This window comes from Phoenix dactylifera, chromosome 14 (assembly GCF_009389715.1).
Source record: "Phoenix dactylifera cultivar Barhee BC4 chromosome 14, palm_55x_up_171113_PBpolish2nd_filt_p, whole genome shotgun sequence".
In the NCBI taxonomy this organism is placed as follows: Eukaryota; Viridiplantae; Streptophyta; class Magnoliopsida; order Arecales; family Arecaceae; genus Phoenix; species Phoenix dactylifera.
Window position 1 is genome coordinate 14,553,149 of NC_052405.1, and position 27,112 is coordinate 14,580,260.

General features: G+C 37.3%; 1 protein-coding gene and 1 long non-coding RNA gene across 4 annotated transcripts; one reads left to right on the forward strand and one right to left on the reverse strand.

Annotated features, from left to right (window-relative positions):
* The first annotated feature begins 1,505 nt into the window (after positions 1 to 1,505).
* Positions 1,506 to 5,505, forward strand: LOC108511469. Of its 2 annotated transcripts, XR_005514915.1 has the most exons (3): positions 1,506 to 2,064; positions 3,236 to 3,495; positions 3,831 to 5,505. It is a non-coding gene; the product is annotated as an uncharacterized LOC108511469 (long non-coding RNA). The 2 variants fall into 2 exon arrangements; XR_003386557.2 differs by having other exon boundaries at positions 3,236 to 5,505.
* On the reverse strand, positions 5,193 to 25,302 carry LOC103711593 (probable Ufm1-specific protease). Of its 2 annotated transcripts, XM_008797805.4 has the most exons (14): positions 24,960 to 25,302; positions 20,338 to 20,685; positions 17,861 to 18,114; positions 17,133 to 17,217; positions 16,830 to 17,005; positions 15,762 to 15,852; positions 15,504 to 15,626; positions 15,313 to 15,360; positions 15,118 to 15,194; positions 14,645 to 14,733; positions 14,242 to 14,353; positions 6,587 to 6,689; positions 5,971 to 6,017; positions 5,193 to 5,438 (listed from the first exon to the last, which is right to left on the reverse strand). In XM_008797805.4, the coding sequence occupies exons 1-14, from the start codon at positions 25,156 to 25,158 to the stop codon at positions 5,433 to 5,435; spliced, it is 1,758 nt and encodes a 585-aa protein (XP_008796027.2). In that variant the 5' UTR covers positions 25,159 to 25,302; the 3' UTR covers positions 5,193 to 5,432. The 2 variants fall into 2 exon arrangements, with proteins under 2 accessions (XP_008796027.2, XP_008796025.2); XM_008797803.4 differs by having other exon boundaries at positions 5,193 to 6,017; positions 24,960 to 25,301.
* Between the last annotated feature and the right edge of the window lie 1,810 nt (positions 25,303 to 27,112).

Consider the following 27,112-nt stretch of genomic DNA (forward strand, 5'->3'; position numbering starts at 1 on the left):
CGCCTACTAGTTCTTTTGTAAGCAGGTTGTAGGTTTAATTGAACATATTCTTCAAAATTAAAAGATTTACATAAACTAAAAGGTAATTCATCCTTAACTATCCATTTTACAAGTACTTTTCTTTGATTTTCATGATTATATGCAAAATTACATACAAGTAATCCCCCTTGTATATTAAGGGTACTTTGAGTTTGAGCATGAGAATCATGCATCCTATGACTCTCTTGATGTCTTTTTAAATGCCCTGTTCCCCCACTACTACTACAACTATAAAGTTTGGCACATTTTTTACATTTAGCTTTCCAGACTCCATCAACCATAACTCTATCGAATTCATTCCATACAGCACTAGTCCTCTTACGAGAAGAGGTTTGATCTTCACTCGGTTCACTAGTTCTAGAGGAACTAGGAACATGGGGTTGGGGATTAGTTTCTTCTCCCTCAGAAACAGGAGGAATGCCAAACTGACTTTCCTCAAAAGATGACATATCTAAATTGATGAATTCAAAAAATAAAAACTAACCACAAGGAGGAATTGAGTAGAGGGTCGGAGGGCAGAGGCAGAGCCAAGATTCTGAGCTTCCTCTTGTGCTCTCAACAGGAGTGACCTTCTCTTCTCAATAGAAACCTCCTCTTGTGTAGCACTTGAACACTTGCTAAATGCAAACTAAAAATTAAATTGCTAGAAGAGCACTTTAGAAGAGAGAAATAATAGCAGTAGAGAAGGAGAGAATAGTTGGTTTGGTGTGGTGAGAATGAGGGAAGAAAGGGCTATTTATAGAAGCCCAAAATTTTTTTCCCAAAATACCCCTCAATTTAGCCATTTTTGGACTGTTGGGAGGGGCAAAATTGGAAATTTTCCAAAATAACCGTCGGAAACGGCTATTTTTCTCCCCCCCTCTCCAGACGGGCCGTGCCAGGCACGGCCCGCAACGGTTCCAAACGGGCCGTGCCAGGCACGGCCCGCAAGGCCCGGCCCGCCAATAGACGGGCCTGGGGCCGGGCCGGGCTTCCTTTTGCGCCCGAGATGGGCCGTGCCGGCACGGCCCGCTTCATAAGCGGGCCGGGCCAGGCACGGCCCGTTTAGACCTTGGGCCCGGTGGGCCTGGGCCGGGCCGGCCCGGCACGGCCCGATGCCCAACTCTAGGTGGAGCGGGTTTCGTTATTCGGGACCCGACCTCTAGGGTAGTGGCAGCGGGAGGCTGTCAGTTATTTGACTGCACGGTTCCTGGAGCGGAACTGAGAGCTGCCTGGGCGGTTCTTCGACACGCTCAGCGTGTGTTCTCAGCTAGATCAGTCATTTTGGAGGGTGACTCGGCTACGATCATTCGTTGGATCCGGGGGGTTAGAGGGCCGGTGCTGCCGACCATCCTTTGATCCGCGATATCTGGTTGACATGAGGGACGGAGGGGTGGTCCAGGCGAAGCATGTGTTCAGAGAAGCCAATGGGGCTGCGGATTGGGTGACCACGTATGTGGCTAACCATGCTAGTAGTACCCTATGGGCAGGGGACGGGGAGCTACCCCGGGAGCTCCGGGATGTTTTGTTTTCCGACTTTATTGGGTGTATCCGCACACGTGTTGTATAGATCACCCGGTTTAGCGAAAAAAAAAAGGCAATTTTAATTTTTTACATAAAGTAAACGATTTTACTAACATCGTTAATATAACTAGATCTAAGCATAGGTTTTACAAATTATTTGATGTGAATATAAAAAATTTAAATTTTAAAAAGATTTTTGTAATTTAGTAAAAAAATATTATATCTCGTACTTTCGCTTCAGCTCGACCGGATCGTATTCCGGCGCAAACCCCGGCCTGTTCCACGTGCAATCCCACCGCACCGGTGACCGGTCCCGGTTCCCTGTGGCGGGAGAAGGAAAGCAGGACCAGCGGTTATCCCCTCCATATTCCACGCGCCAAAATATCCCAACATTATTCCAGCGTATCTTCGGAGCTCGAAGTGTCGGACCCCTGCGGTGCTCAAAACCCTCGGCCCCTTCGCCTCTGGAGAACTCCACATTGGGGGAATTCTTCGGTTCTTTCACCAGGAAGGTCGGGGAAGGTGAGTTCATTGACCTTTTGGGGAGGATGGGGAAGGAGAGATTGGATCGGGAAAGTTTGTATCTTTACGAGTGGATGGGTTTGCAGGAGCCATCGCTGTTGACGCCGAGGTCGTGTTCGCTTCTGTTTCCGAATTTGGGGAGGGTGGGGATGGGAGATAAGCTGATGGTTCTGTTTTGAGAATTTGCCGAGGGAGAAGAAGAGATTTCGGGATGTCTGTGTGTAGAAGCTGATGGGAGAGTGTGTTTTTTTTGCTATCTCTCAGTTTGAGTTTGCAAATTAAAGAGGGATTTGTAAATAGTTATATGATTTGGAATTAAATGTGCCTAGTAGAATTCTCATTTGGTGCTTTATTGATTGGCGATGCCCAATGTGCTAAGGTTACTAAGAGACTATTTGGATCTGGAACTTGATTTAAAGGCTCTTTGTATCATGACACAGGCTTGCTATTGCATCTAACTAGCTACTCAATGAGGATAACCAGAAGAAAGGAAAAACAGGACTGGTTTCACAGAGTGTGAACTTAAATTTCTTTATTGATTTATTGCCTGGAATTTTCCATTTCACTCCTGAGATATCTGTTAGGTAGCTTTTGTTTTGGTAGATTGGCAGGAAGGCCCCAAGGTGTTTTGATTTTGATGGATGGGGCTAATGGCAAAGTTTAAGCATTAGGGTACAGTCAGGCAGTCAGGTGACTTTTTCTTTCAGATTGCCAAAATGGTCTTTGGAAGATTGCTTGTTGGGAAGGCAAACAGCAAGCAAGTCTTGGTGACTTTTTCTTTCAGATTGCCAAAATGGTCCTTGGAAGATTCCTTGTTGGGAAGGCAAACAGCAAGCAAGTCTTGTTTTATACTGATTGAGGAGCTCATGTGCCCCTCTGCAAGATTTAGGATTAGAATTTTAAAACAAGATAAATGCAAGTGAGATCTTCTTTTTGCTGCTTCATACTGTGGTGTGATTTCCAATTCTACTTGACATTTGTCTGGTCCGATTGCAATTTGCAGTTCTTATAATTTGACTGTATATTTTCTTTTCTATTGCATCCTTATATTTCATCAATATATTGTGTCTAATTTTGATTAGATCTCCCTTTTATTAAAAATAATAATAAAAAAAAACCTTAAATCCTTATCTTGTTCCCATTCCCTAATGGCTGTTTCATTTGCCTACAGTTATTTGCAGCAGAAGTTCTGTATTTTTGGTGCAAATTTAGAGGAGCTGGAATTATTGAAGCTGTTCAAAGAATTGCCTGCGGGATGAATATATCAAAATAAAAGTCTTGGAGTCACTTGCTGGTAGTGCACCAAAGCACTATGGAGAGGTGTGGCAATTAATCTTATCATTAGCTGTTGTTGCTGCAATTTAAGGGAAAAGCTGTCCTCCAGAAGTAGCCTTCTGATTTGCAGGAGGAAAGTTCTCACAACTGAAAATTGTAAGTTACTTAAAATCCTACTATTTGATCCCCCTGCTTTCTCAAATTGCCACTAGCACTGTATTTCAAACCACAACAGACAGTGCTTGCTTCGTATATTTTCTCAAGGCAAACTCTACGACCATTTTGGAGATGATCTTGCTGATCACTGCAAATGACTGCTCCAGCTATTTTTGATGATCTTACAGTACATCATGACATTCTTTTGCTCAAACCTCTCTTTTCTCGAATTATGTGAATCTTGTTCTAAGGTTTTTGCCCCTCCATCATTCCCATGCTAGTCACTGTGATCCTTCCCAGTTTATTCTCAAAATCTCTGAAAATTATTTGGACAGGGAGAGGCCTTCTTCTGCACCAGACGCAGCTTGCTCATGGCTGATGACCAGGACTCGTTGGTGGCTTCTTTTAATCTGCGGTTCTAATGCCGAGCCTTCCATTTGTTGCATTTGGCTCCAATTCTTTCGGCGTCAAGTATTGCTGGTTCAAATGTCTCAATTCTTTCCGTATGGTACTCAATTCTTTTCTTTTCTCAAAAAGAAAAGAAAAGAAAAAAGCAGCAAAGCAAATATGCTAGCTGAATATCTATAGATTTGCATTTGTAACTGCAACTACATATCAAGTACTTTGCTCTTCAATGTCTTCATACCGAACTTCCATTATGACTCATGGGAACTAATGTGCTTCTGATGTATAACAAGCATTCGCAGGTACCAGCCAAGGAGTTCGCTTTTATCATCCTACTTAAGCTCACAGCAGAAAATAAAGTTTCTGATGCACCATGGACCCAACCTGTATCCCAATTTGAGAAAAGCTACTACAAGTGGATTATCTATCTTCATCACCTGGAGTCAATTCACTCCTCAGACTTGCTGCTCCTGAGAGAATCCAATGTTTCCTCTGCTGCTTCTGCTCAAAGACATTGCAACCAAGAAAAATAGAACCCATGCCCTTCCTACTTCACAGGTTTGATGGTGCTACTCCATAGTTCATATGTGAGAGTTGCTGCGATACTTGAATTCATTCGCACCTTCCTCAGCCTCACAAACCCTGATCCTCAGATGTCCCCAAAATTAGCTTTCTTTTGGTGAAGTCATCAAACAAATCGACATGAAATATTGTAATTTTCTCAGGTTATTTTGTGGCGTCCAATAATTCTTGGGATATCAAGATCATCAACCTTCCTGATCTCTTCTTCGAACAACCGTGCTATTATGCAGCGCGGTGCCCTTGTATGGTATTGCTAAGCATCCAAAGAGGCTTTATGTCAGATGTCGCATGCCAGGGAAACTATTCTTTTCACCACGTTGACAAGGGATCATTTTAAAACCAAGAATGAGATCAGAAATCCTTCAAGCACCGTACAGATTCCAAATAGGAAAAAATCATGTCTTGAAACAGATTATAAAACCCCATGCAATGATGACACTAAAACCACTTCACTAAAAAACTAGATGACCCCAGCCAATTGAAGACCAATCACATCCAGGAACACCCTTAGGTCCAGGTTGCATCATCTTTCTTTGAAAGGTGAAGGTGGAATTCCAAGCAGTTTCATTTCTCATAAAAAGAAAAGATGAAATGTCTAGTACGCAGGCAGGTGCTGGGTCCAAGAAATAAATAAATAAATAAATGCATCACCACATACAGAAAGAGGCGCCCCCCTACCCCAGCCATCCACACTAAAATGACTCCCAAGATTAGACCACAAAACATATAGTTCTCCAGTGAAGTGGATAATGATACACCAGCGAAAGAAAATAAAGTTTAAAAACAGCTACAAAAGTTCTTATAATTTCAGGTCAGTTAAGATAAGCTAAATATGGATGTGCATGAGATGGTCAAAAGAAATAATCCCACCTTCAGGGTCACAAAAGGTTGGTTGACAGGATCCACTTGCTGCCTGCTTCCACCACTGATGAACATATGACCATCTTCTGTTATGCCTTCAAGAAGATATTAAACCATGTTCTTACTGAGAAAGATCCAATGCAATAACATGTGACTTGAAAAGGGTAAAACAAAAAAACATCTGAATAGAAGTTGGCTTGAGATGAGCTTGTGTAACGTAGAAAATTCAGGCCAGTCCTTGTTACCCTTGCTACCAATACAAATCTGTCTTTTTTTTCCCTCCTTTAGTTGGGGGGGGGGGGGGGGGGGGGGGGGGGGTTTGGGGGTGGAGGTGTGCGGGGATTTGGAAAAAGTGCATGTTTCTTTTTCTTTATCCTCTTCTACCTGTATCATCTTTTTTTTTTTTATAGTTTCTTAAATCACCCCGATACTTCACATGATCTCTCACACCATGTTAGGCCTTTGGGGAAGCAGAAGATTGTAGAATTTATCCTTCAAGAAGAAACTTCGGCCTTTGCTATCAACAGCCTTCTTCCACCCACACCATCCACCATTAACAATCTTTTTCAAATCATCATTACCTGTGTAGTGAGGATCGAGAATTAGAAAGGCACAATCCCCACTCACCTCGTTGTAATCAACTCCCAGTAGAGTATATGCCAAGACACCACCACCTGCAAATCATGATAAAATGTATCAAGGACATTTTTCTATGAATGTAGGTTAAACATGACCAAACTACTTCCTAGCCATGTTTTGGCATGCATCAGCAGTGAGGATCTTAAATATATTTTAATTCAGTATGACCTCGTACAAATCTGTGATCATAATGCTCTACAGGTCTGCCTATTTTCTCACACTGTGATTACTTTCTACAGAAGCTGGTAAGAAAAGAAACAGGGTATCATTGGGCAACAAACATATTAACTGAGCTCATGGTGGACCTTAGAATAAGTGCTGTTCCTCAGATATGGGTCTTAAACGTTTAAATTCCCATGTTACTGCATATAAACCAAACTCGTGAGAATGAAGGGGCTGGTGTTAGGTAGCGGGGTTAGAGTGCCAATGTACGTATAACAGGTCTTAAGCATATAAGGCAACACATGATCTAGTCTATTTGCACATAAGGAGGACTGTATTTCACAGACGGCATATTCAGGCTGGATGAAGGCCATTGATGGGATAGCATGAATCAGACTTAATTTGTGAACCACCTATATCATCCAAATGCAGAAATACGTACCAATCATTACAGGAGTTCCCTGTGTCTCAAAATGCATGGCAAGCTCCCTGCATTTCTCTGGAAGCTCTTCCCCGGATCTCACATTTATGATCTTGCAGCTAACCTGTAGAAGCACTGCTCTTATTTACCAACTGAACAAATTGAAAATATTCCTAACATATGAGAATTTTAACACTCTGCAAAACAACCTCGCGAAGTTCTTAATTGAATTTGTTAAAATTCATTTCTGATTAAGATTTATACGAAGATGGGGGAAAGATTTCAACATAATTTTGAGAAGACGAAGCAAAGTAATAATTATGCAAGAACAACCATAACCAGGATATACTATCAGATGTCTTTCTCATCTTTATTTGTAATGAGAAATTCTTTATTAGACTTTAATAATGGTTTTTTGTGGTAGATCCAGGTATTAATACAGGGAAAATTAACTTGATATAGGCAAGAAACACAGTGAGACTTGAAAGCTTCAATCACCACAGAAACTATAATCTTCCTTATCAAAATAATAAAAGAAATTTACAGTTTGTGGATATTATTCATGCATATATGTAAGTTGTCTTGGGAATCATACAGCTGGCCAATAGCAACTCTATTGCAACTTGTTCTGGAGGTCATACAACTGCCAAGAATCAACAAGGTTTCAGCGATTAGTGACACAGTCTGAAACATCAATAAAAGGGCTAAATAACACCAAGCAGTGTAAAGGGTATGGCAGCAACATCTGACAATATATCAGCCGGTACAAAGTTATGGGATATTGTAAAATCAACCAGATTTGGTCTTATTTTTGAGCAGGTTCAATTCGAAGAAAGAGATTTCAAAATAAAAATCCAGACTGCTGAATGTGATCTCTCTCCTTTACCCAAAAAAAGGCTCATAACTTTCAATTACAGCCACTCAAATGGACAATACCTGCCATCCACTGTGTTACCTGGACACTTGCTTCCAGCTCCAAAAAATCTCAGTATCTGAGTTGGATATGTATGCAACACTTGGAAACTATGAAGTTCTTTGGAAACTTTTTAAATATTGAAGAGAGTTGAACTCTTCCAATGGGTCTGATCCTTTATTTTGATATTAGGAATGAATATTTGTTCTTTTTAAAGAATGGCCAAGGACACAGGTGTTGATAGTTTGAAACAACTTTTCAATATATTATTTTTCTTATATCCTTAAGCTAATTGGGATATTTAAATAAGAAGCATAGATCAAAATCTTTTTAATATTATATCATATTTAAAAAGAAATATTTAAAGGTACAAATATAAAATTTAGTTAAATTTATATTCCTTTTCCCCTCTTGATGAGTCTAATACTTGGATGCATCTGAATTCGATTCTCGTATCTTTGCCCAGTCAACACTAGTTATCTGCCTTTAATGTACTTCCACACCCTCTCATGTTGAAAAGTATAGGTGGAACCAGACATTAAATTAGAAACTTGATTTCCTTCTTTAAAAGTATGAGATGCGCGAGCATAGATAGCTATTGCATCAGAAATCTGATATCACAATTATAGTGATGCCAAGTAGAGACAATGTTCCCATTGATCCAGGCAATAGCTATACTCAAGTCTCCCACAATCCAATTGTTTTCATACTAAAGGTGAGTACTGCATGCTAAGATGCAGTGAGTTGAAGAAAAGTGGACAGAATTGATTTTCAAGGGGATTGCTCTGCAGCAAAAATGCTGCTTTTATTATTCAATAAAAGCATGATCAAGGTTTAGAATTTTGGTCATAGCAAAATATTGGGTTTCTTTCCCTTATCATACATTAGGTTGAAGCTAGGGATGCAACTCGAGTTGGGCTCAACCTAAACCAACCAGCCCAACCTGTTCATTGGGCAAGGTTGGGCTGAGATTTATAAATTTAGGTTGGGCATGGGCTCAAAATCCCAAACCCGACCCATGTAGGGTTGGGTTAGGGTTAACCTTCAACCCAACCCAAACCCAAACTAACATAACCTAACCCAATATTTAAAAAAAAAAATACATTCGACATTTTATGATTCCAATTCATAGTTATGTATCATAAAAATTACTCATGTTAATATAACATCTTTAATCTTGTTAAATTATGTGTAGTTGTATCATCCAAATTGATGAATGGTTGAGGCCTCAAAACAAAAAAAAGCATCCCAAACCTTTCCCTTATCTTATGATTTCCATTCAACCCAATTTTCAACCCGATTAACATGGCACAACCCAACCCGATTTTTAGTAATAGGAACTATCCAACACCCCCACCGAACCTGATTCCTAACCCTGATTCCATGTTTCTGAACCATATTTCGCTAGGAAATGCAAACCTCAGGATCCCGAATCATGTCCATGCACCAAGGTGGGGGAGGAGGGGGGATAGAGGGTTGGGATTCAGTCCACCTTCCTCTAGAACCATACTAAAATGCCTCCATACTTGTCTACAGTGGAATCAAGGTTGACCTAGAACATGAACTTGGACATATTGGCATAGTGAATGTGGGCGATGGCCCAATCCCTGCCACCAGTGACGGTGGCTAGGTCGCCCGTGTGGATGGAGTCACAATCAACACCCATGGAAGGGGGCATAAGGAGCCCTAACCCTAGAGGAAGAAGGACATGTTCCCCATCTGTGATTAGGAAATGAAGAAAGAAAGGACTGAGGAAGAAAAAGGAGGGTTCTCAGCTTCACTTTTTTCTCTTCTTGACTCTTTGGTAATTGCTTGGGAGAGGAAAAGGGAGCAAGGGGAGGAATGGGGATAACGAAAAATAAAAATAAAAAGAGGGGCAGGCCAACGGTAAGGTTCAAAATGGAGAGAGAAAGAGAGTGCTCTTTCATTTTTTATTTTTTTTTTATAAGTGCTTATTTTCTCATAATTTAATACATTTAGTTATTCAATTAAAACGATATTAAGTGTTTGCTTAAGTGGTTAAGGATGAAGCCTCCAGGTTCTCTTCACATGAGTATGCAAGGGTTCCAATCAATATATAGCATTTCTTTTACAGCTTAAAAAAATTAACATATGTAATTTTATATATATTACAAATATTTTATTTTTTAGAAATTAGTATTATATTATTTATATAATATATTTCTTGGCACTCCCACCTTTTTTTAACCTCGCTGCTTCCACATACTCGAATCCACACTTGCTTCAAGCTATTAAGAACTCGACCCAACTAACATGATCCATCCTGAACCTAGCTTGAGATAGGGGTTGGGTTGGGTTAGAAAAATTTCAACTTGTGACCAGGTTGGGTTGGATTAGAGTTGAGAGATATAAAGGTTGGGTTAGATTAGGGTATTGCCCTCAACCAAACCCAACCTACCCAAGTTGCAAACCTAGTTAAAACATATAATGAAATATCTATTGCACTTCATGAAAAGAAAATCATGTGCCATTTCCTTGGAGCCTTTTGAGTCGACTATTTGGATCATAACTTTGTCGTTCCCAATCTTAGTTGATGGCAAGATTTATCATACCAGTCGGTACTGGTGCATATACCATACTGATACCGAACCAGTATGGTACCGATACGGGGTCCGGTACCGAGACGACAAACCTTGGTTAATGGTTTAGCTTCTTTTGGCCTAAAAAAAAGGTAATGCTTGGAAAAGGGTAAGACCAAGTTTATAGTGAAGTTAGGCTTGCTATCTCAGTCCTATTGTACTTCAAAACTTTATGAAAGAAAAATCTCATTAGTAGCAATCTTTGTTCTAGGAAAAAAAATAAAGAAATTAATCTACCAATTTGGTACAATAATTTTTTCTGATTTAACAAGGGTTTAAGTCCCTATCGGTTTGTCTATACTGGGTATCTCGAATCATAATGGTAACTATAAACAATCCTTATAACAAACTAAGGATGTCAAACCCCTTTGTACTAGGCTGTCCCAATTAGTATCAATTGATACCAAGTGACACAACACAAAACCCATACAAACCGGAGAGGGAAAGAAAAGGGAAAAAAACAAAAGTCAAAACTTAAGATAGAAAGAAAAAAATGAAAACCTCACCTATCTCCAATTTATGATTTAAAAAAAAAAATCCTTAATAACAATAAAAACACCAAAATAAAGTAAAAATATAGTATTTTCAAGGGTATTAGGATGCTATTGGCTCCAAGTGCTGATACAGCACCATTATAGTGCAATACAAACCCGATCTCCTATAGATGTTGACACTTGGACTTAGGATTGGAGCTTTAAAACTTGATTTAGAATAACACCAAAAATAATTAGTAGTCTAATGGTGCAAAATCAATGATGAGCCCTTTGAATTGAGAAGTTAGACTATCTATCATGATCTGCAATATTTAAAATGCCTGAAAGCAATAGTCATATGTTTTACAGGTTTTCTACCTACGGATCAAAGGACACAAAATAGTCAACTCCAGAAGGGCTAATGTACCAAACTACATGGTAAGCTATATAAAATTAAAGTTTACCACACCAATCATAAATCAGATATTTCAAAACACAACCAAATTCAGCATGTTAGTCCATGACTAAAATCAAAATAATGTATCTTGTCATAAAATGTCCATTCATAAAAGAAGCTCAAAAACATTTTGTCTTTTGTTTTCATAAAAACACATTTAGTGGTGCAATTTTTTAATTCAAATGGCCCATCATGCACTTTCCATTAGTAAGATTATGGTTTAAATACTACCAATGGTATTGTAGCATAGCTCCTATCATGGAGTTGTACATATAAAATGTATTGATGAAATTATACTAAATGTGCTTTATCTTTTGTGTTGGTTTCTTCCATAAATATCACGTTTTTAATACTTAGTCTTTATAGTAGCTGAAGTACCAAAACTTTAAAATCTAGAATGCTTGCTTACTAAAAAGGCACTAGAATGCTTTCACCGATTTTGTAGGAGAGAACTCTTTCGTGTAAGAGGAAGACTTGTTCAAGGATTGAAAAAAAATGGTGTTTGTAACTCCTTGTTCAAAATTAGTTCTTCACTGGAACTTCGCGTTTATTTTGGAGCAACCTTTCTCCACATAATCAGTGTTACTCTTAGATTTATGTGCTATATGTCAAATATGGAGATGTCTAATAGTTGTTTAATGCTTAAAAGTATGTTAAAGAGGTTGATATTATTTCCTATTGCAATATGCTGACCACATGTTTCTTGATGATGTAACTTGAGAGTTTAATTCTCACATGTTCCTTTTGGAATTTTCTTTTTAGGATCTGTATAAGATTATGCTGGCTGTGAGACCTGATTTGTTTTGTTTTCACTACTGAAATGCTTCTTGCTGGAAATTTTGAGGCTAAGAAATATCTTCATCATGGAATATAATGACAGACCTTTACAAAGTTATTTGAAATTTGAAGTTGGTTCTGGTAAGATGTAAAACTATAGCAATTTTTTTAAAAAAATATATATATGGGTATTTGGGGTAGGTGAAGGAAACTTAAAAGCAAGGTCATTTGAATTAGTTCACATATTTATTTATTCAAATTTTGTTTTCTCAGTTTGATCCACTCTCAATATTTATCTTTTTTCTAGATTAACTCAATGTAATTCTCGAATCATTGCTTCTACTTTGTTTCTAATCATATATGACTTCTATAATTGTATTAAGAACTACTTGAAAGTGTTTGATGAATGGTTTCACCACTATACTAAAAAACGTTCTTGCGATGCTCAATTACTCGCATTTCTTGAAAGTGTATACACGATGTTTGCAAGTTGCTCTTCCACTATCATACCCATAGTATCACTTAAAAGATCCTTTTGTTTTGCAAGTGTTTGGAAAATATATGGATCCATACAAAATTTGAAATTGCAACCAAGATTTTAAATCCCATAGGATGGGGGTGTCCTGATTTCTCTATGAAGCGGGATGCCCCGCTGTCCCACCCCATCCTAAAGATCCTTTCGTCTCTCTCCCCCTTTTTTTCTTTCCTTTCCTTTCTTTTCTTTCTTTATTTTTTCTTCTTTTCTTTATTTATTTTTTTCTTCTTTTCTTTATTTATTTTTTTCTTTCCTTTCTTTTTTCCTTCTTTCCTTCCTTTTTTCCTTTCCTTTCTTTCCTTTTTTTCTTCTTCTTTCTTTTCTTATCCCTTCTTTTTCTTCTTTCGTTCTTTTCTTTTTCTTCTTCTTTCTCTTTCCTTTCTTCCTTGTTTCCTTCCTTCCATTCTTTTCTTCTCCCTTTCTTTCCTTCCTTCCATTTTCTTCTTTCCTTTAACTTTTTCCTTTTCTTCATCTTTACTTCCTTCTTTTCTTTTTCTTCTTCCTTCCATGCATGGTTGGGTTTTGATGTCCCAACCCCATTCGATCCCCTTTTTTCATAGAAATAGGACGAGATGCCTCCGATCCTGCCGAAACTTAAAACCTTGCTTGCAACGATCATCATGCCCTTGACGAATTTCTTCAATCCACAAAGCACTAGTAAGAATTGAAGTAATGCATGGCCTTTTTTTATAAGCAACATAAAAATATGATGAAGATAGGAATATCATCCAATCATCTTCATCTTTCTCCTTGTTAACATACCACTGTTCTTCATCAGAGTCCATTGTATAGAGTAGAGAAGATTTTTTTTTTTTGTGATGCAAAAATAAGGACAAGAGATATTAAAGAACAGACTAATGATATCCTACTATGTTGGTTAGTCATACATGAAACATGCCTATTTATGTTTATTGTAAATGCCTACTCACACTTATTATCATGAGGTTAAAAAAGTGAAATAACAATATCTTAGCTTAGTGGAGGGTATTTTAAGAAAAGAAGCGAAAGACTAAACTTAAAATAATATTTTAAAATTCAAAGATCCTTTTTATTAAGTCAAGAAATTTTAAAGGCTTTCCAATAATTAGCAAATGATATCTTATATCCCATATAGCTCATATTATTCTCCTATAAAGCCCATGCGATAATTTTGGTATGTAAAATCATGTCAAATTGAGGCATCTACCAATTTCTAGTTGTTGGAAATGTTGAAAAGGATAAAAGAAGGGGAGGAGAGAGAGGGGAGGGGGAGGAAGGAGGGAGGGGAGGGAGCAAATGCTAGTTCATTATCCAAACATCAGATAGGATTAGTGATCCATGGGATTTTTCTCCCATTATGATTTCATATATAATCTTATAGGATCAAAACCTAGATCCCCTCATGAATTTCATCCTAAGGTTATAAATCCTAAGTACCCAAACAGGCCCTTAGATATGTATCTCTATACTTTAGGATGTGCGTAAGAAGATAGCAAGAAAACACCAAAAGTTGAACCAAGTCTAAGCAACACAACTCTTGATATATGACCAAACTTTATTTTATTGACGAAGCATTTTATTGTTGAAGTCTATATATGATATGCATATATGCATCTAACCAGCAATAATATAATGACATGACAATTGCATGTAGCTCTTGCAACTGTGAATAGTGTTTATGTGCCATGATCTCCAACACTTATTCTCAATTTTCAATGAAAGTTTAATACCTATATTATGTTTTTGGTAAGTTTGATATATTATTAATTTGTCAAAAAATTTGTAGAGATATGTTCTCAAATTTATGAATGCATATATCATAGATGTGATTTTGATAAGAATAGTTATCTAAAATTCCAATAACTATTACTTCCATGCCAATCTACTTATTCTTTGGAACTGAATTCATTGAAGTGCTCAAAAAGAAAAATAGCAATCTTACACCCAGAAGTTTATCCAAAACAAAGCTTAACTCAATGGCTCCAATCCATTCACGTGACCCAACAAATGACGGTTCCTTATCACCAATTTCAACAAGAGACAGCTGAATTTCCCTGAAAAGAATGGCACCAATTAAAAGGCACTGTCTAACCAATACTGATAAATAAAGAGAATCATATCATTGAATTGTATATTTTTTCCATGGATACCCTCCTTATTGATAAACCATAAACCTCAAAAAAAAATTTATCATAACGTAGCTCATAAAATAATGGTTCAGACTTAACAAACAAATTAGCATAAGTTGGCAAAACAGAAGATAGCCGATCACAAATTAATATAAGGTATATAGTGCAACAAATTGCAATATTACATTATGTTAATGTGATCTGAATGTCACAAACCTGTGTGAGGGAACTTCAATGGATGTGTACTGCTGAAGCCGATACCAAGATATGATAGTCTGTAGAGAGCGGTAAGCACATCCCCAGCCCTGGTAATTAATTTAATTACTAATGAAAAAGATGAAAATGGTAGACAATTATGCAGAGTTTATTTACTGATTCCATTATCACAGCTACAACATATTTCAAACTAGCAGCTAGAAAACCAACTTGACATATACGAACAAAATATCTAAATAAATTGAGTACCTGAAAGAATTGGAAAGAAATATTTAAACATCTAGGACACTAGGACATTAAAGTTTGTAGAACATACAAAGGATAAACCACTTAAAGAACATTATAAGATTATTCCAAGATATTTTGCATGGCATGTCGCTTATAAGAAGAACATGTCTAATGCATAACTGAAAAATGTAGGGTGAAAATAAAAAACAACCTCTACAAAAGTCACAACAGGAGAGAGACCTTACATTGTCATCCATACCATTGAGAAGGTAATGATAATATTCATAAGAACCATCAACGAGGGATGTGATGCCTCCAGAAACTACAAAATCCATCAAAATCATACATGCATTATACACTGGGGGAAAAGATTTGTTTGAGATCATTTTCTCCCTCTCCACAGGTAGAACTATATACAAAGTGTAAATCAGAAAACTAACCCCCACTATTTGGAATTCCAGTGTGGACATCTTTAAGTAATGGACAACCTGTACATTATATCCAAAGAATTAGTCACAGTTAAGACATCTTCAAAAACCTTGGCACAAATTATATACTGAAAAGCAATACCAAAGCACCACAGCTATTGGAAACTGGAGGCTATGATTCATCATCAGAATTAACCAAGTACCATTTGGTATTGAGTTGCTTCCCATGATGCCTTTACTGCCAAAACTTAGTGCATTAGCAATACGTAATAAGGGACGATCCATCGGCAAACCCAGTCTTGAGTGTAAAGATTTTCTAATTTCACCTAGAAACACAACCACTTGTTATCAACCTCTAACCAGTAAGCAGAATTATAATTTTTAGATCACTTTTGCGTTCAAAGTAATAGAAATACAGCAAGATTTGCGTAAATTCTAGTCTATAACAGATCCCAAATTACCTTGTTTCACCTCTGTCTCCCCATATCTGAGTTCATAAATAGCTGTTATTGGATGCAAAATCCCAGGGGGGAGGAAGTGGTATGGACATACCTGCAAACATAAAACATAAATTTACATTTAACAGGGAAAAGAGGCATTAATATCAGTTGTAGAATTGAAGACCTCCGGATCTCAAACAAGAAGGATGAAAAAGTATAACAATTATTACAGAAGATGTACTCACAAAAGGATAACAATTATTACATTCTTGTATTGACCACATAGCCTGATATAATTCATTTTGCAAATACAAAACTGATTAAGTATAACAGGATTACTGCAAATTGAAAAAATGAATATACTATACACTAGGCAACCCATCAACCAATAAGCCCCATCCCATTTACATCAGACTGGCTTTGTCAATCAAGATATGATCCATAAGCTTTGCAAATGTTTTATAATCAGCTCTAAATTGGTGCTGAATTCCTAGCCAAGCTACTTTGAACTCATGCTACTAAGAAGCTACCCTCGAAATTTCTCCTGATTCCGAAAGACATTAGATGAAAAAAACAGAAGGAGATTTTACTGAATGTTTAGCTGTCCGGTCTAGAAATTGGTTTCAGAAGTCATACAGGAAAGAAGGCCACAATAGCTTGGTACCTACTAAAAATGCCTTGAATTTTGAAACATGAGAAACATTTCATTTTCCCCCATCTCCACTTATGCACCCATACCGTATGTAACATTTTCCTGGAAGGCCTATACTAAGATACAAGTTCTAACAAAGAAAATTAAATAAGTTTCCATCGACCCTTAATCCTACATGTTTCCACCATTGTTCCATTCATTTCCACTTCCGATGAAGTAGAAACCATCTAAATCTCTCAGGCTAGTTAGTAGGATGATGTTAAGAAGTATTACCCTACAACCGCATCTAAAGTGTTAATATATGCCAGCAATGCTCCTGCTGAGGTAAATGTGGGTAATGGAAGTTTGTGCAAACAAAAGCAAGATGATCCCATTTATAAGCATTTTTCACTAATCAGACTATCGACTAAACTTGAAACTTACAGGGGTTACATCACCTGAGGATGTTGTGATAAAAGCTCTGGTATGATAGCCTTCTTCATAGTTTCTAACTGATCGACTAATGCAGGTACAACCAATTCAGATATAGCAGCAGCCACAGGAAAATCTTCCGAAGCATAGCACAATACATCTAGCTTGAAGCTCACAACTACAAGTCTCGCCAGTTCCGATGCTGAACACAGGTGTTGATCATCAATTAGTCAGCTGAGAACATTAAAGATAAATATTATGTATACATACATGTACTACTTGAACTAAAAGGTGTCTCATGCCAGATTAGGTAACAACGAAATCAGCACCTGGTAAATACTCTGCGATAGGTGCACCAGAGTTATTATTTCTTGATTTATTTAACAGGACAGTTACTCGAATTGCATCTGCAGTCTAAGAAACAAAACAGTCAGAAAGTTTAAATACTTCAAATTAACATTTTTTTTCTTTTTGAGAAACATGGTGAGGACACCACCAGGGTTCAAACCCTGGACCTCTCTCAAAAGGAGAGGTATGCTGACCAGCTTAGATATGGCCCGGTGGCTCAAGAAAAAACAAAAGAAAGGGGTCGGAGGTCGGGAACAGCCAGTTAGAAGTATATGCTCTGAAAGATAAGTTGGACAATAAACAAGACAGTGCTGGTACAGAATAACATATCTATATCATAGAGGTCAGAGACTATAATTTTGCTTCGGTTCTCCTCATCCCTCTCCCAAACTGATTTTAGCACTCCTTGAATCATCAACCAGGCCCACAATACATTTGATGATTTTGAACAATGACATGGAAGCACTTAATATATGGCAGAATTATGCCCTTGGGTTATATTCTAAAAATACACAAGACAAACTAATCCCCCCAAACAGGGGAAGGCTAGAAAATTGGCTGAAAGAAACTAAACCCGACTAAATAATACATTTGATGACTGATATAATATTTTTCCTACCAGCACTCTAACAAGTAGGCCAAGCAACCCCAACAGTGGTGTTACTGCACTAACATCACAGATTGTCAGCATTTCTGAATTGTAGCTTACCTCTCTTGTAGCAGATGTAGACTTAAACTTATTTTTTGAACAAAAATATGAACAAGATTGAGCTTCTGCACTAGTGTTTAAAGGCTTCTGATGAGAGGGATGCTTGTTGAAATCAAACTCCTCTCCATGCAAAACAATAGAATGAGATGCTTCCCCAGAACTGATATTAGGACCTTCAACAAGGTAAGCAACATAAGGACCTTTGAATTTAGCAGCAGCAGCATCAACCAGTGAAGAAAATGTCTCTTCAACATCTGAGAAAAATTAAGAAAAGTTCATAAGACAACTAGAAATGAATGTGCCTAACAAGTAAACAAACCAGGTCTTTGGTTTATATAAGATCAACATCCTATATGGTCACTTAATACATTTAAAAACTCAGAGACATTTGAACAATTATTGCAAGGAACTGGAATTGAAATCACGAGCATGCAAAAGAAATCCCTGCTGAATCTTGAGCATAACTTAGATTTTAGGTTCATAAACAAAATATAAAAAAGGAAAGCCTCCAGTTGTCAACTATATCTCCATATAAAACCTTTGAAAATGAAAAATAACAGACTTGTACCAACTTATTAAAAGCTCAGTCACTTTAATTTGCATATTGTTCTTTGTAAGCACAGACTGAAGATCAGAACAATTCATTTCACCTCAAAAGAAACAAATGTCAACCAAAGTTCAATGAAGGTCAAGGCATAATGCTTACAGTGGAAAGGCACTAGGCTTGACACATTAAGCATAAGACATAAAGCGTAAGCTACAAAGATCTTCCTTTGCATTTAAGAAATAGAAAATGAGAAAAAAAAGTGAAAAAGGTAATATAAGAATAATACTGGAATGTTGGCTTTGTTATGTTACTGGGCATTGATAATAATCTGATAATCGAAACTAAAATGGGAAGGTCATCATGACGAAAACATGTCAAAAGGTGACATATAGTTCAATATCACATCATTGTCAGAGTAAAGCTTTCAGTGTACAGTAACATGTGCTGCCATATCTAAGGTTGGTATTAGAGTTTAAACACGATAATGTTTATATACACAAGATCATCCCTCTTCAACTGCTAGTGAATCATATAATCAAATCCTAAAATAAATCAAAGGTATCCAAAGGCACAACTTAGGTGACACATATAAGAATCTTTGCACGATGTACCTTTGAGCTTCAAGCCATTTTTAAGAGCACCATGCCACAAGGCATAGCAAGCCTTAAAAACCTTTTTCAACAATTTATTTATATTAAGATTTCTAGAGTTGAGCTTTAGTATCAGATGTAACTGAATTGTACAACTTTCGCAATTTCAAGAAGATGATATAAATTGAAAAGAACAAGATATCTTTCACCTTCCATCACCAAGTTGGAGCGCCAGAGTGCAGCCCCAATTGTAAACATTTTAATTTAATCCTTCTCATAGTTAACATACTTGATCTTTAATATCTGATTCCTGATACCATTAAGAGTTGATAAACATTGTATATTCCCCTACATAAAATATGTCTAAGTGTGAAATTGTTTGTTAGTTTTAGTTGACTTGTTTAAATGCCAAAAAAGATGAGTTATAAACAGCGAGATCAGTCCACAATAACCTTATAATTTATCACATGGAGAAGTATTCCTATACAGTTAATGGCTAGTCATTTTTGGTGAATGCTGGGAACAATATTAGTGTAGTTGACTAAGGGTATAGTATAGTGCTTTCATCATTTTTTTGACCAAAAACTATAAGCTGATGAACTTCATAGGTTTGTGGTTTTGATAGATATCAGGCTCTCCGTATACAAAAGAAAGATCAGGAGGACATAATAGTTCCAAGATCGGATGCATCTGGGATCTTCTCTATAAGTTCATTTGCTAAGGTACTCAAATGGTGAAGTAGATGAACCTATTTATAATATGGTGGGAAATATCTAACCCACTGAAAGCATGACTTTGATTGAGATTGCCATGCATTTCAGGATAATGAACTACAAACTGTCTAGTTCAAATTATGATGGCAACTTCTCCCTTGCAGAATCCAGTGTGAATAGTCTACTTAGTAATTATTAAGCTTGCAGCATGTTATATAGGTGAATTGCCCTTATTCTTTAGTTTGCTGAAAATACATTTTAATATATAGTTTAGACGTCATGCATCTCCAGATTCATTGCCCTTAAATTTTCTGACTCATAGACATCTCTGACACGGCATCCGCTAAAATGGCGCTTACACTTTTTCTATTGAATACTTTTTGTGGATATTGATCAGCACGTAGTCCTACACCTATCCAATGACATACATAAGTACTAATATTATGAGCTCATGTGTTTTTGATGGTCATCTAACCCCAAATAAAAAAGAAATACAGAGGAGAACATAGTACAGTATTACATGCTCCTGTCTATTGTGTGTGTTTGTACATAGAGAGGCGAGAGAGAGAGAGAGTCTTAAGGTGGTACATTCACGTAAAATTAATCAGAAAAACAGAAGAAACCTACCAGATGTTTTATTTACAGGAACGTAGGTAGGCAACTTGAATGCCAGCTCACATCTAAGTAGACAGCCTTTCTCCCACAGATAGTTATCAGGATTATCTTCATAGATAACAGTGCTAGCTTCCATGTTTATTGGTTTTGCAGAACCAGAGACAAAAAAGCAAATGTCACCAATTGTCAAATCAGCAGCTGCTCCGATCATATCAAAACTTACTTCATCATTATGAAGAGACTTTCTCAACCTACAAAAAGCCTCTACTGCCTTAATAGCATTTTCCTCCAAGGTTCCATGTCCAATGAACAATGCTCCTATGATATCGAATCCTCTCAATAATAGTGTACGAATATCATCTGTTAAAAAATAAAATGTGATACAATGCAACACAAGCATCTCTAGTTAGTAAGTAATGAAAGAAATGAAGGTGCATATCATAGTGTCAAAATAAAACAGTATGAAAACCAAGAAATTGGGTTCTAAAAGCAAGAAGGCAGGAAGACAATATGTTAAAGATTTTTGTCAAAATTCATCAGGAGATATATTATTTCTAGCACTAAGAAATCCCCAAAAAATTCTCAAAATTATTTTAAATTATAGGAAAGTGAACAAAAAAACCATTCTAGTTATTAAACCAGCATACACAGAAACATGAAATTGCTTGCAAAATGAAACATTAGATATAACCAGCATAACCAGCTATAAATAAACACTATCATAACCCATAGTTTCACCTCAACTACCTGATGTGGTATATGAATACATGATGAAAGCAAAATCCATACATACAGTTTCCCTAATGTGCTAACATAATACAAGTGATAATAAGTATGAAAATATCAATATTTACAGAATACAAGATGTTCAATGTTTCGATGTATAAAAACGAGCTACAGTCAGAATGTTGAGATATATATTTGGATAATTAGGACCACAGTTAGAGATGACTCCAAAGAATCAAACATTATAGTTACATCAGTTGAGGTGAAATGAGAAAAAAAAAACAAACAACTGGAAATTTATTCACATGAAATGAAAAGCCAGGATGGGTGTTTTGGTCATCTAACTAGTGCATGAAATGAATAAATGTCAAAACATTAGATAAAACGATAATTTGAATGCATCGATGGAATGAACAAAACACCGCTCCTACTGGTATATGGGCATCTCATCACCATATGTAAATTTTTCAATAGACTCTTGGCTGTCAAGCTAACATCAATCCTCTATGTATGTAAAGAGCGTGTGAAGAAAGGGTAGGGGGAGGGACACAGAAAAGAGAGAAGCGAAAAATAGAATTAACGGGTTACTAGGAGAAGCAAAAGACCCATGAACACTTTTAAAAAAGATGAGGAAGGAGGCGAAGGATTCATCAAGCCAAACAAACACTTGGGACAAGAATTATATACTTATATGTATTAACAGGGTTCTATAGTGGTTATCTTGGCAAGGGCTTCCATATAGAGGTGAAATGACACAAAAAAAACCCAAACAACTGGAAATTTATTCACATGAAATGAAAATCCAGGATGGGTGTTTTGGTCATCTAACCAATGCATGAAATGAATAAATGTCAAAACATTAGATAAAACGATAATTTGAATGCATCGATCGAACGAACAAAACACCGCTCCCAATGGTATATGGGCATCTTATCACCATATGTAAATTTTTCAATAGACTCTTGGCTGTCAAGCTAACATCAATCCTCTATGTACGTAAAGAGCGTGTGAAGAAAGGGTAGGGGGGAGGGAGGGAGGGAGAGAGGAAGAGAGAGTTGAGAGAGAATCAAATGTGAGGATTTGCAAAATCCATGATGCACACCATTGTTCATGACCTAAGACCCTCAAAATGCCTAAAAATGAAAAGTTCATTGATGTCAGAAGTTACATACTAATGCATAAAGTGATTACAGAAAGGGCAGTAAGGGACTGATAAATTGGCCTTAGCTAATTTGTGGTTCAGAAGTATGCAAGCCTTGTGGATTTTATATGTTTTAAATTATGTGGATCAACAATGTTGACATTTTTTCTATGTAGCTAACTAAGCACTTGTAAAGCTAGCTCAGCCATTACCTTCCTATTTATAGGTATTAAATGCAAAGATGTGACACCTCCAACACATATCATTTTGTTTTTTAATCATTGTAAATGTCATAGAATACAACCACCTGAGTAGATTCTCATTTTAATTGGACCATCAAGCAATTACACATATAAGTTTCAGCTTGAACTTTCCCACTAGGGTTCTAGCTCAACTACACAAACATATACATGCACATATATACATGCACATACATGCATGATTGCCTGCACATATTACATATACTCATGTATATAAAAGCTAGCAGTGAAATACATTTGAACAAAATCGTGTACAAGCCAAATCAAATAACCAGTAGTATGTAATTTATTATACCCATTTCCAGTAGTTCTGCTTAACTTATTATGTGTCCAACAAACTTCTATCACTATCCTATAGCTTTTTTAAGTTTTAAACTTTTGTTTTTAAAAAGCCCAAAATGTTTGGATTACTTTCTTTTAAAGAAAATATATATTGAGGCTATCATTGTTCCTTTGCTAGCCTTCTTGAGCTTTCATGAAATTTCATCATTAACCCCTCACGCCATTATGTGATACAAAACCACTTTGCTACCACAAAAGGTAAGCTTGCTAGTTTAAGTGACTAACTGGCATGTTCTAGAACTATCAATCCCCATTCAAAACATGATACAGAGGTCACCTTTGTGGATATAGAAACACAACTCTTAATTCATTTGGTATCATAATTGCTACAAAGTCATCTAATTCTAAGTAGCTTCAAATTGATTGTTGTCATTCATAACCAATGACATTGGTGGAGTCACCTCTATCTTCAAGTAAGGATACAGCCGTGTCCCCGTCCAAGGCCAATATGATATTTATACACAGGGCAGTATATGGTGGGTGCTACCTATACGAATCTTTATCTTTTTTCAATACTGATATCAGAAACAATTAGGTGATTCTAGCAACATCTTGGACACATTCCAAACAGTTTTGTGGCCTGTTAGCCTATAGGTCGAGTCATATCAGGCTAGTGATGTCTGAATCCCTAATCATTTAAGATATCAATGAAAAACTATTCATCTTCATCTCCATGCATTCCAGTAAGAGACTATAGAAAAACCGTGGGGGCAATTTAGAACCATACAGGAACACTCAATCAAGCATGATAAAGAGTCAGCATTTATGGCAATCGCAAACATGACCCTTAACTCATCTGGCTTATCATTGCTACAAAATGTTGTAAGTTGTAACTCTAAGTAGCACAATTTGTTGATTTCATGACATTTGTGGAGTTATCTAATTTCAAGCAAGGATCCTTCCCCTTGAGTAGTTGTGTCCACATTTGTTCATCTGTTGAACATGATTGCACATGATAGTTATACACTCGGCAATAAATGATGTTCTGGCCATATCTTTGACAAATTCCAGACAATTTTGTGGCCCACTGGTTTACAGGTCGAGTTGGGTCAGGCAAGCAACATCCAGATCCCTGATCCTTCAAATATAAATGGAAACCTATTTGATCTTCATCTTCATTTGTACCCCAGAGGGAGAGAGAGAGAGACAGAGCGAGACAAAGAGAGGGTATAACATAGTTAAACCTATTTATTAATTAAAAAGCAACTGCCAGTATAAATCATTAATAAATTAGTTATTCATTAGTGAAAAGGAATAACATAATTGTTAATAAATTAAGAACAATTGATGTTTATCATGAACAACATAGTTATACATGGGAAAAGTTATAACTAATTATTGTTGCATCCATTGTAACCTATCTTAAACTTTCAAGATCTATTGAGACAGTATATTTAAAATTTCTCATAAAATGCATATAGTATTCATGTCCGTGCTCTGTAGCATCTCTTTGTCCTCATAATTTGAGTCTTGTACCATTAGAGAGATATGGACCCATCTCTTTGATATCTATTTGCAGCCAACTCACACACCAACTCCTAAAGTAACTTTGAAGTGAGTAGTCCATTCAAAAGCTCTTACATTTATGCACCGATACAAGCATGAGATTGAGATCCCATAACTTTGTAGCACTGCACCCAGATATTACTTCCTTAACGTGTAATTTTCCATTATCCCAATTTATCCTCACTTTCTAGTATCTCAAAATCACATGGAACATCCTTGCTAACCTGTCCGACCAAATTCCTCCATTAACTTTTACCCAATCTTACATTTTCGTTGTTCAACAACTTTCTAATATATCCCATCTATCTTTCTTCAATCCCATGATTGTTCACCAAGCTCCAACTTCTTGAAATGTAATGGCACTACAATATATGAACTCTCAAGATAATATATTTTTTTACAAAAATAAAAAAAAATCTATATTTTGGATTACAGACTATCTGAACAAACTACACATCCAAATTCTGATTTTTCCATCTGCATATCAATCCAATCAGGCCGCGTCAAAAAGGAAGCTTTTTGGTCATCTTTCAATAATACATATAAGAAACAGCACCCTTCAACTGTAGATTAACTAATAAACCAATTGGTGGGTTAAGAATCAGAAAGAAAGGGAAATAAAACGGAAAGCGATGCCAAGAACGTCGATGGATAGAGACCTGCTTCTCTGGAGAAGTCCGGGGAGAAGGGATCGCCGTGGAGGCACCGGAAGGCGGAGACAACGGTGAGGGGAGGGAGGAAGAGAGGGGATCCGATCAGCCATCTAATACCCAGCGACTCCTTAGAGGAGGAGGAGAAGCCGAGGAGAGTCTTCTTAGGGCAGAGCACTCGCACGCACCGCCCGTTCTCGCCCTCCATCACCAAAGAGATCAGAGGGGAGAGAGAGAGATTTAGCTGCTGCGGCGGTCTCGCTCTCGCCTGCGCAGGGGAGCTGCGGTCGCGGTGCGCCCGGTTCAAGTCAACTGCTCTCAGCGGGGCGTATTACTACGGCTGTAGGAATATGGATGGCAAAATATGACCCGACCTCAATCCGTATTCGACCCACTATAAATAGGTTTGAATTTGACCTAAATAGATTCGGATCATAAACAGATTAATCCATTTAATCGATTTATTAATTAGATCGGATACATATCTTAGATATCTGACCCATTTAACCCATTTAATATATTGATCGGGTTGAATCAAATAACCGTTTACCTATTAAACAAACCAAACCCTAAGTTTCTCTCGTCCTCCTTTTCCGCTAACTACTCCCCTACCCCGCATTCAGCATTCCTCCTCCTCCTCGCAAGAGAACAGAAACGACGGCAGCACCTCCCAGAATGGGCTCCTGCCCTTGTCGGATCCCATGGCTAAGGACTCCTCCCCGGCGAGGCCGAAGCCAAGGAAGGCCTCCAGGCTCCAAGGCGGCGGCCCCAGGCGCCCCCCTCAGTGAGGCCTCGGCGTAGCCCATCTCGAGCGCCTTCGCCTCTAGGAGCGTTGGAAGAAGATCATCGAGATCGACCCCACCCGTGAGGTCCATCCTTTCTCGAACTAGCTTTCCGTCTACGCTCACCCCGGCGAGCCCAGGGCTAGGGGGTTACGACGGCGGCGGCGGCCTAGGGCTAGGGAGTTAGATCGGTACCAAATAGGGATGGGGAGCGGGGAGGGCCGATTCCAGGTCGGGAGTCCGTTTTCAGTGCCCCCTACAAACCAAAAGATGCACTGCTTCTCCAATTAGTGCAAGTTCTGTACTCGGGTGAGCTCTCTTCTCCTTGTTCTCAACTCCAATCTACATTAGGGTTTCCATCTTTCTCTATCTTTCTTGACGTATTAAAGACCTATTTATTAAATAGGTTAAATGGGTCGGATCGGGTTACCTCTTTATTAAACATTACAGGTTCAGGTTCTAATTCCTAACCTATTTAATAAACAGGTCGGGTTCAGGTTTATGATTTTTTGACCCGACCTGCATCTGACCCGATTCGTTTATTTCCGACCCGACCTAATTGCTACCCCTATGTAGGAATTACAGTGGCTTAAAATAATATGTGTCCAAAATTCTAACTTTTACACCATTTTTCCCTCAAAAATAATATTTTTATTAAGCAAATGGTGGTGTAGAATAGCATTATTATTTTTCTGTTATCATCTAAATTATAATACTAATAATGACCATAATAATAGTTATTGTTAGTGAATTAGAACTTATTTCAGCGACCACACCCATCTATTTAGCAACACGAGATTCTGGATTCAAGTCCTAGATGATGTATCTTAAATAAGTGAACTTTGGATAAATATAACAAAGATAGATCCATCCTCTCTCTTCAAAGAAATATTGTTTTAATGCTAAAACTTTCCGATCACCAATACTGGGACAAATAAGTAGCATTATAATTGTTATAGTGGTTGATACCAGTTTGACTAAGCATAGTTAAAAAATCAAGCTAGCAAGGCAAGCAAACATTTATTTAACACAAAATAAGCTTATTCCACCTTTTTAATGAATTAACTTTATCACAATTAAAACGAGTCAGCTGACAAGAAGGCCATTATTGACGGCGTTCAATTTTTTTTTTTTTGTGTTTCCTTTTGCACCTTAATTAGATTTTAAATGGTGGATTTTGCATAAAAAAATCCAATAAATTATTAAGGTCAGACTCTCTTTCAGAATTATACACATTTAAGAATTGTTACAATTTTATATGATAGTCTAAACTAACATGCATCAAATGTTCAAAATATGTATCGAGTATCCGGTACATATGTATGGATCGACTTGCATACAAAGTCATGGGCAAAATCATCCATGAGCCTTTAAACATGT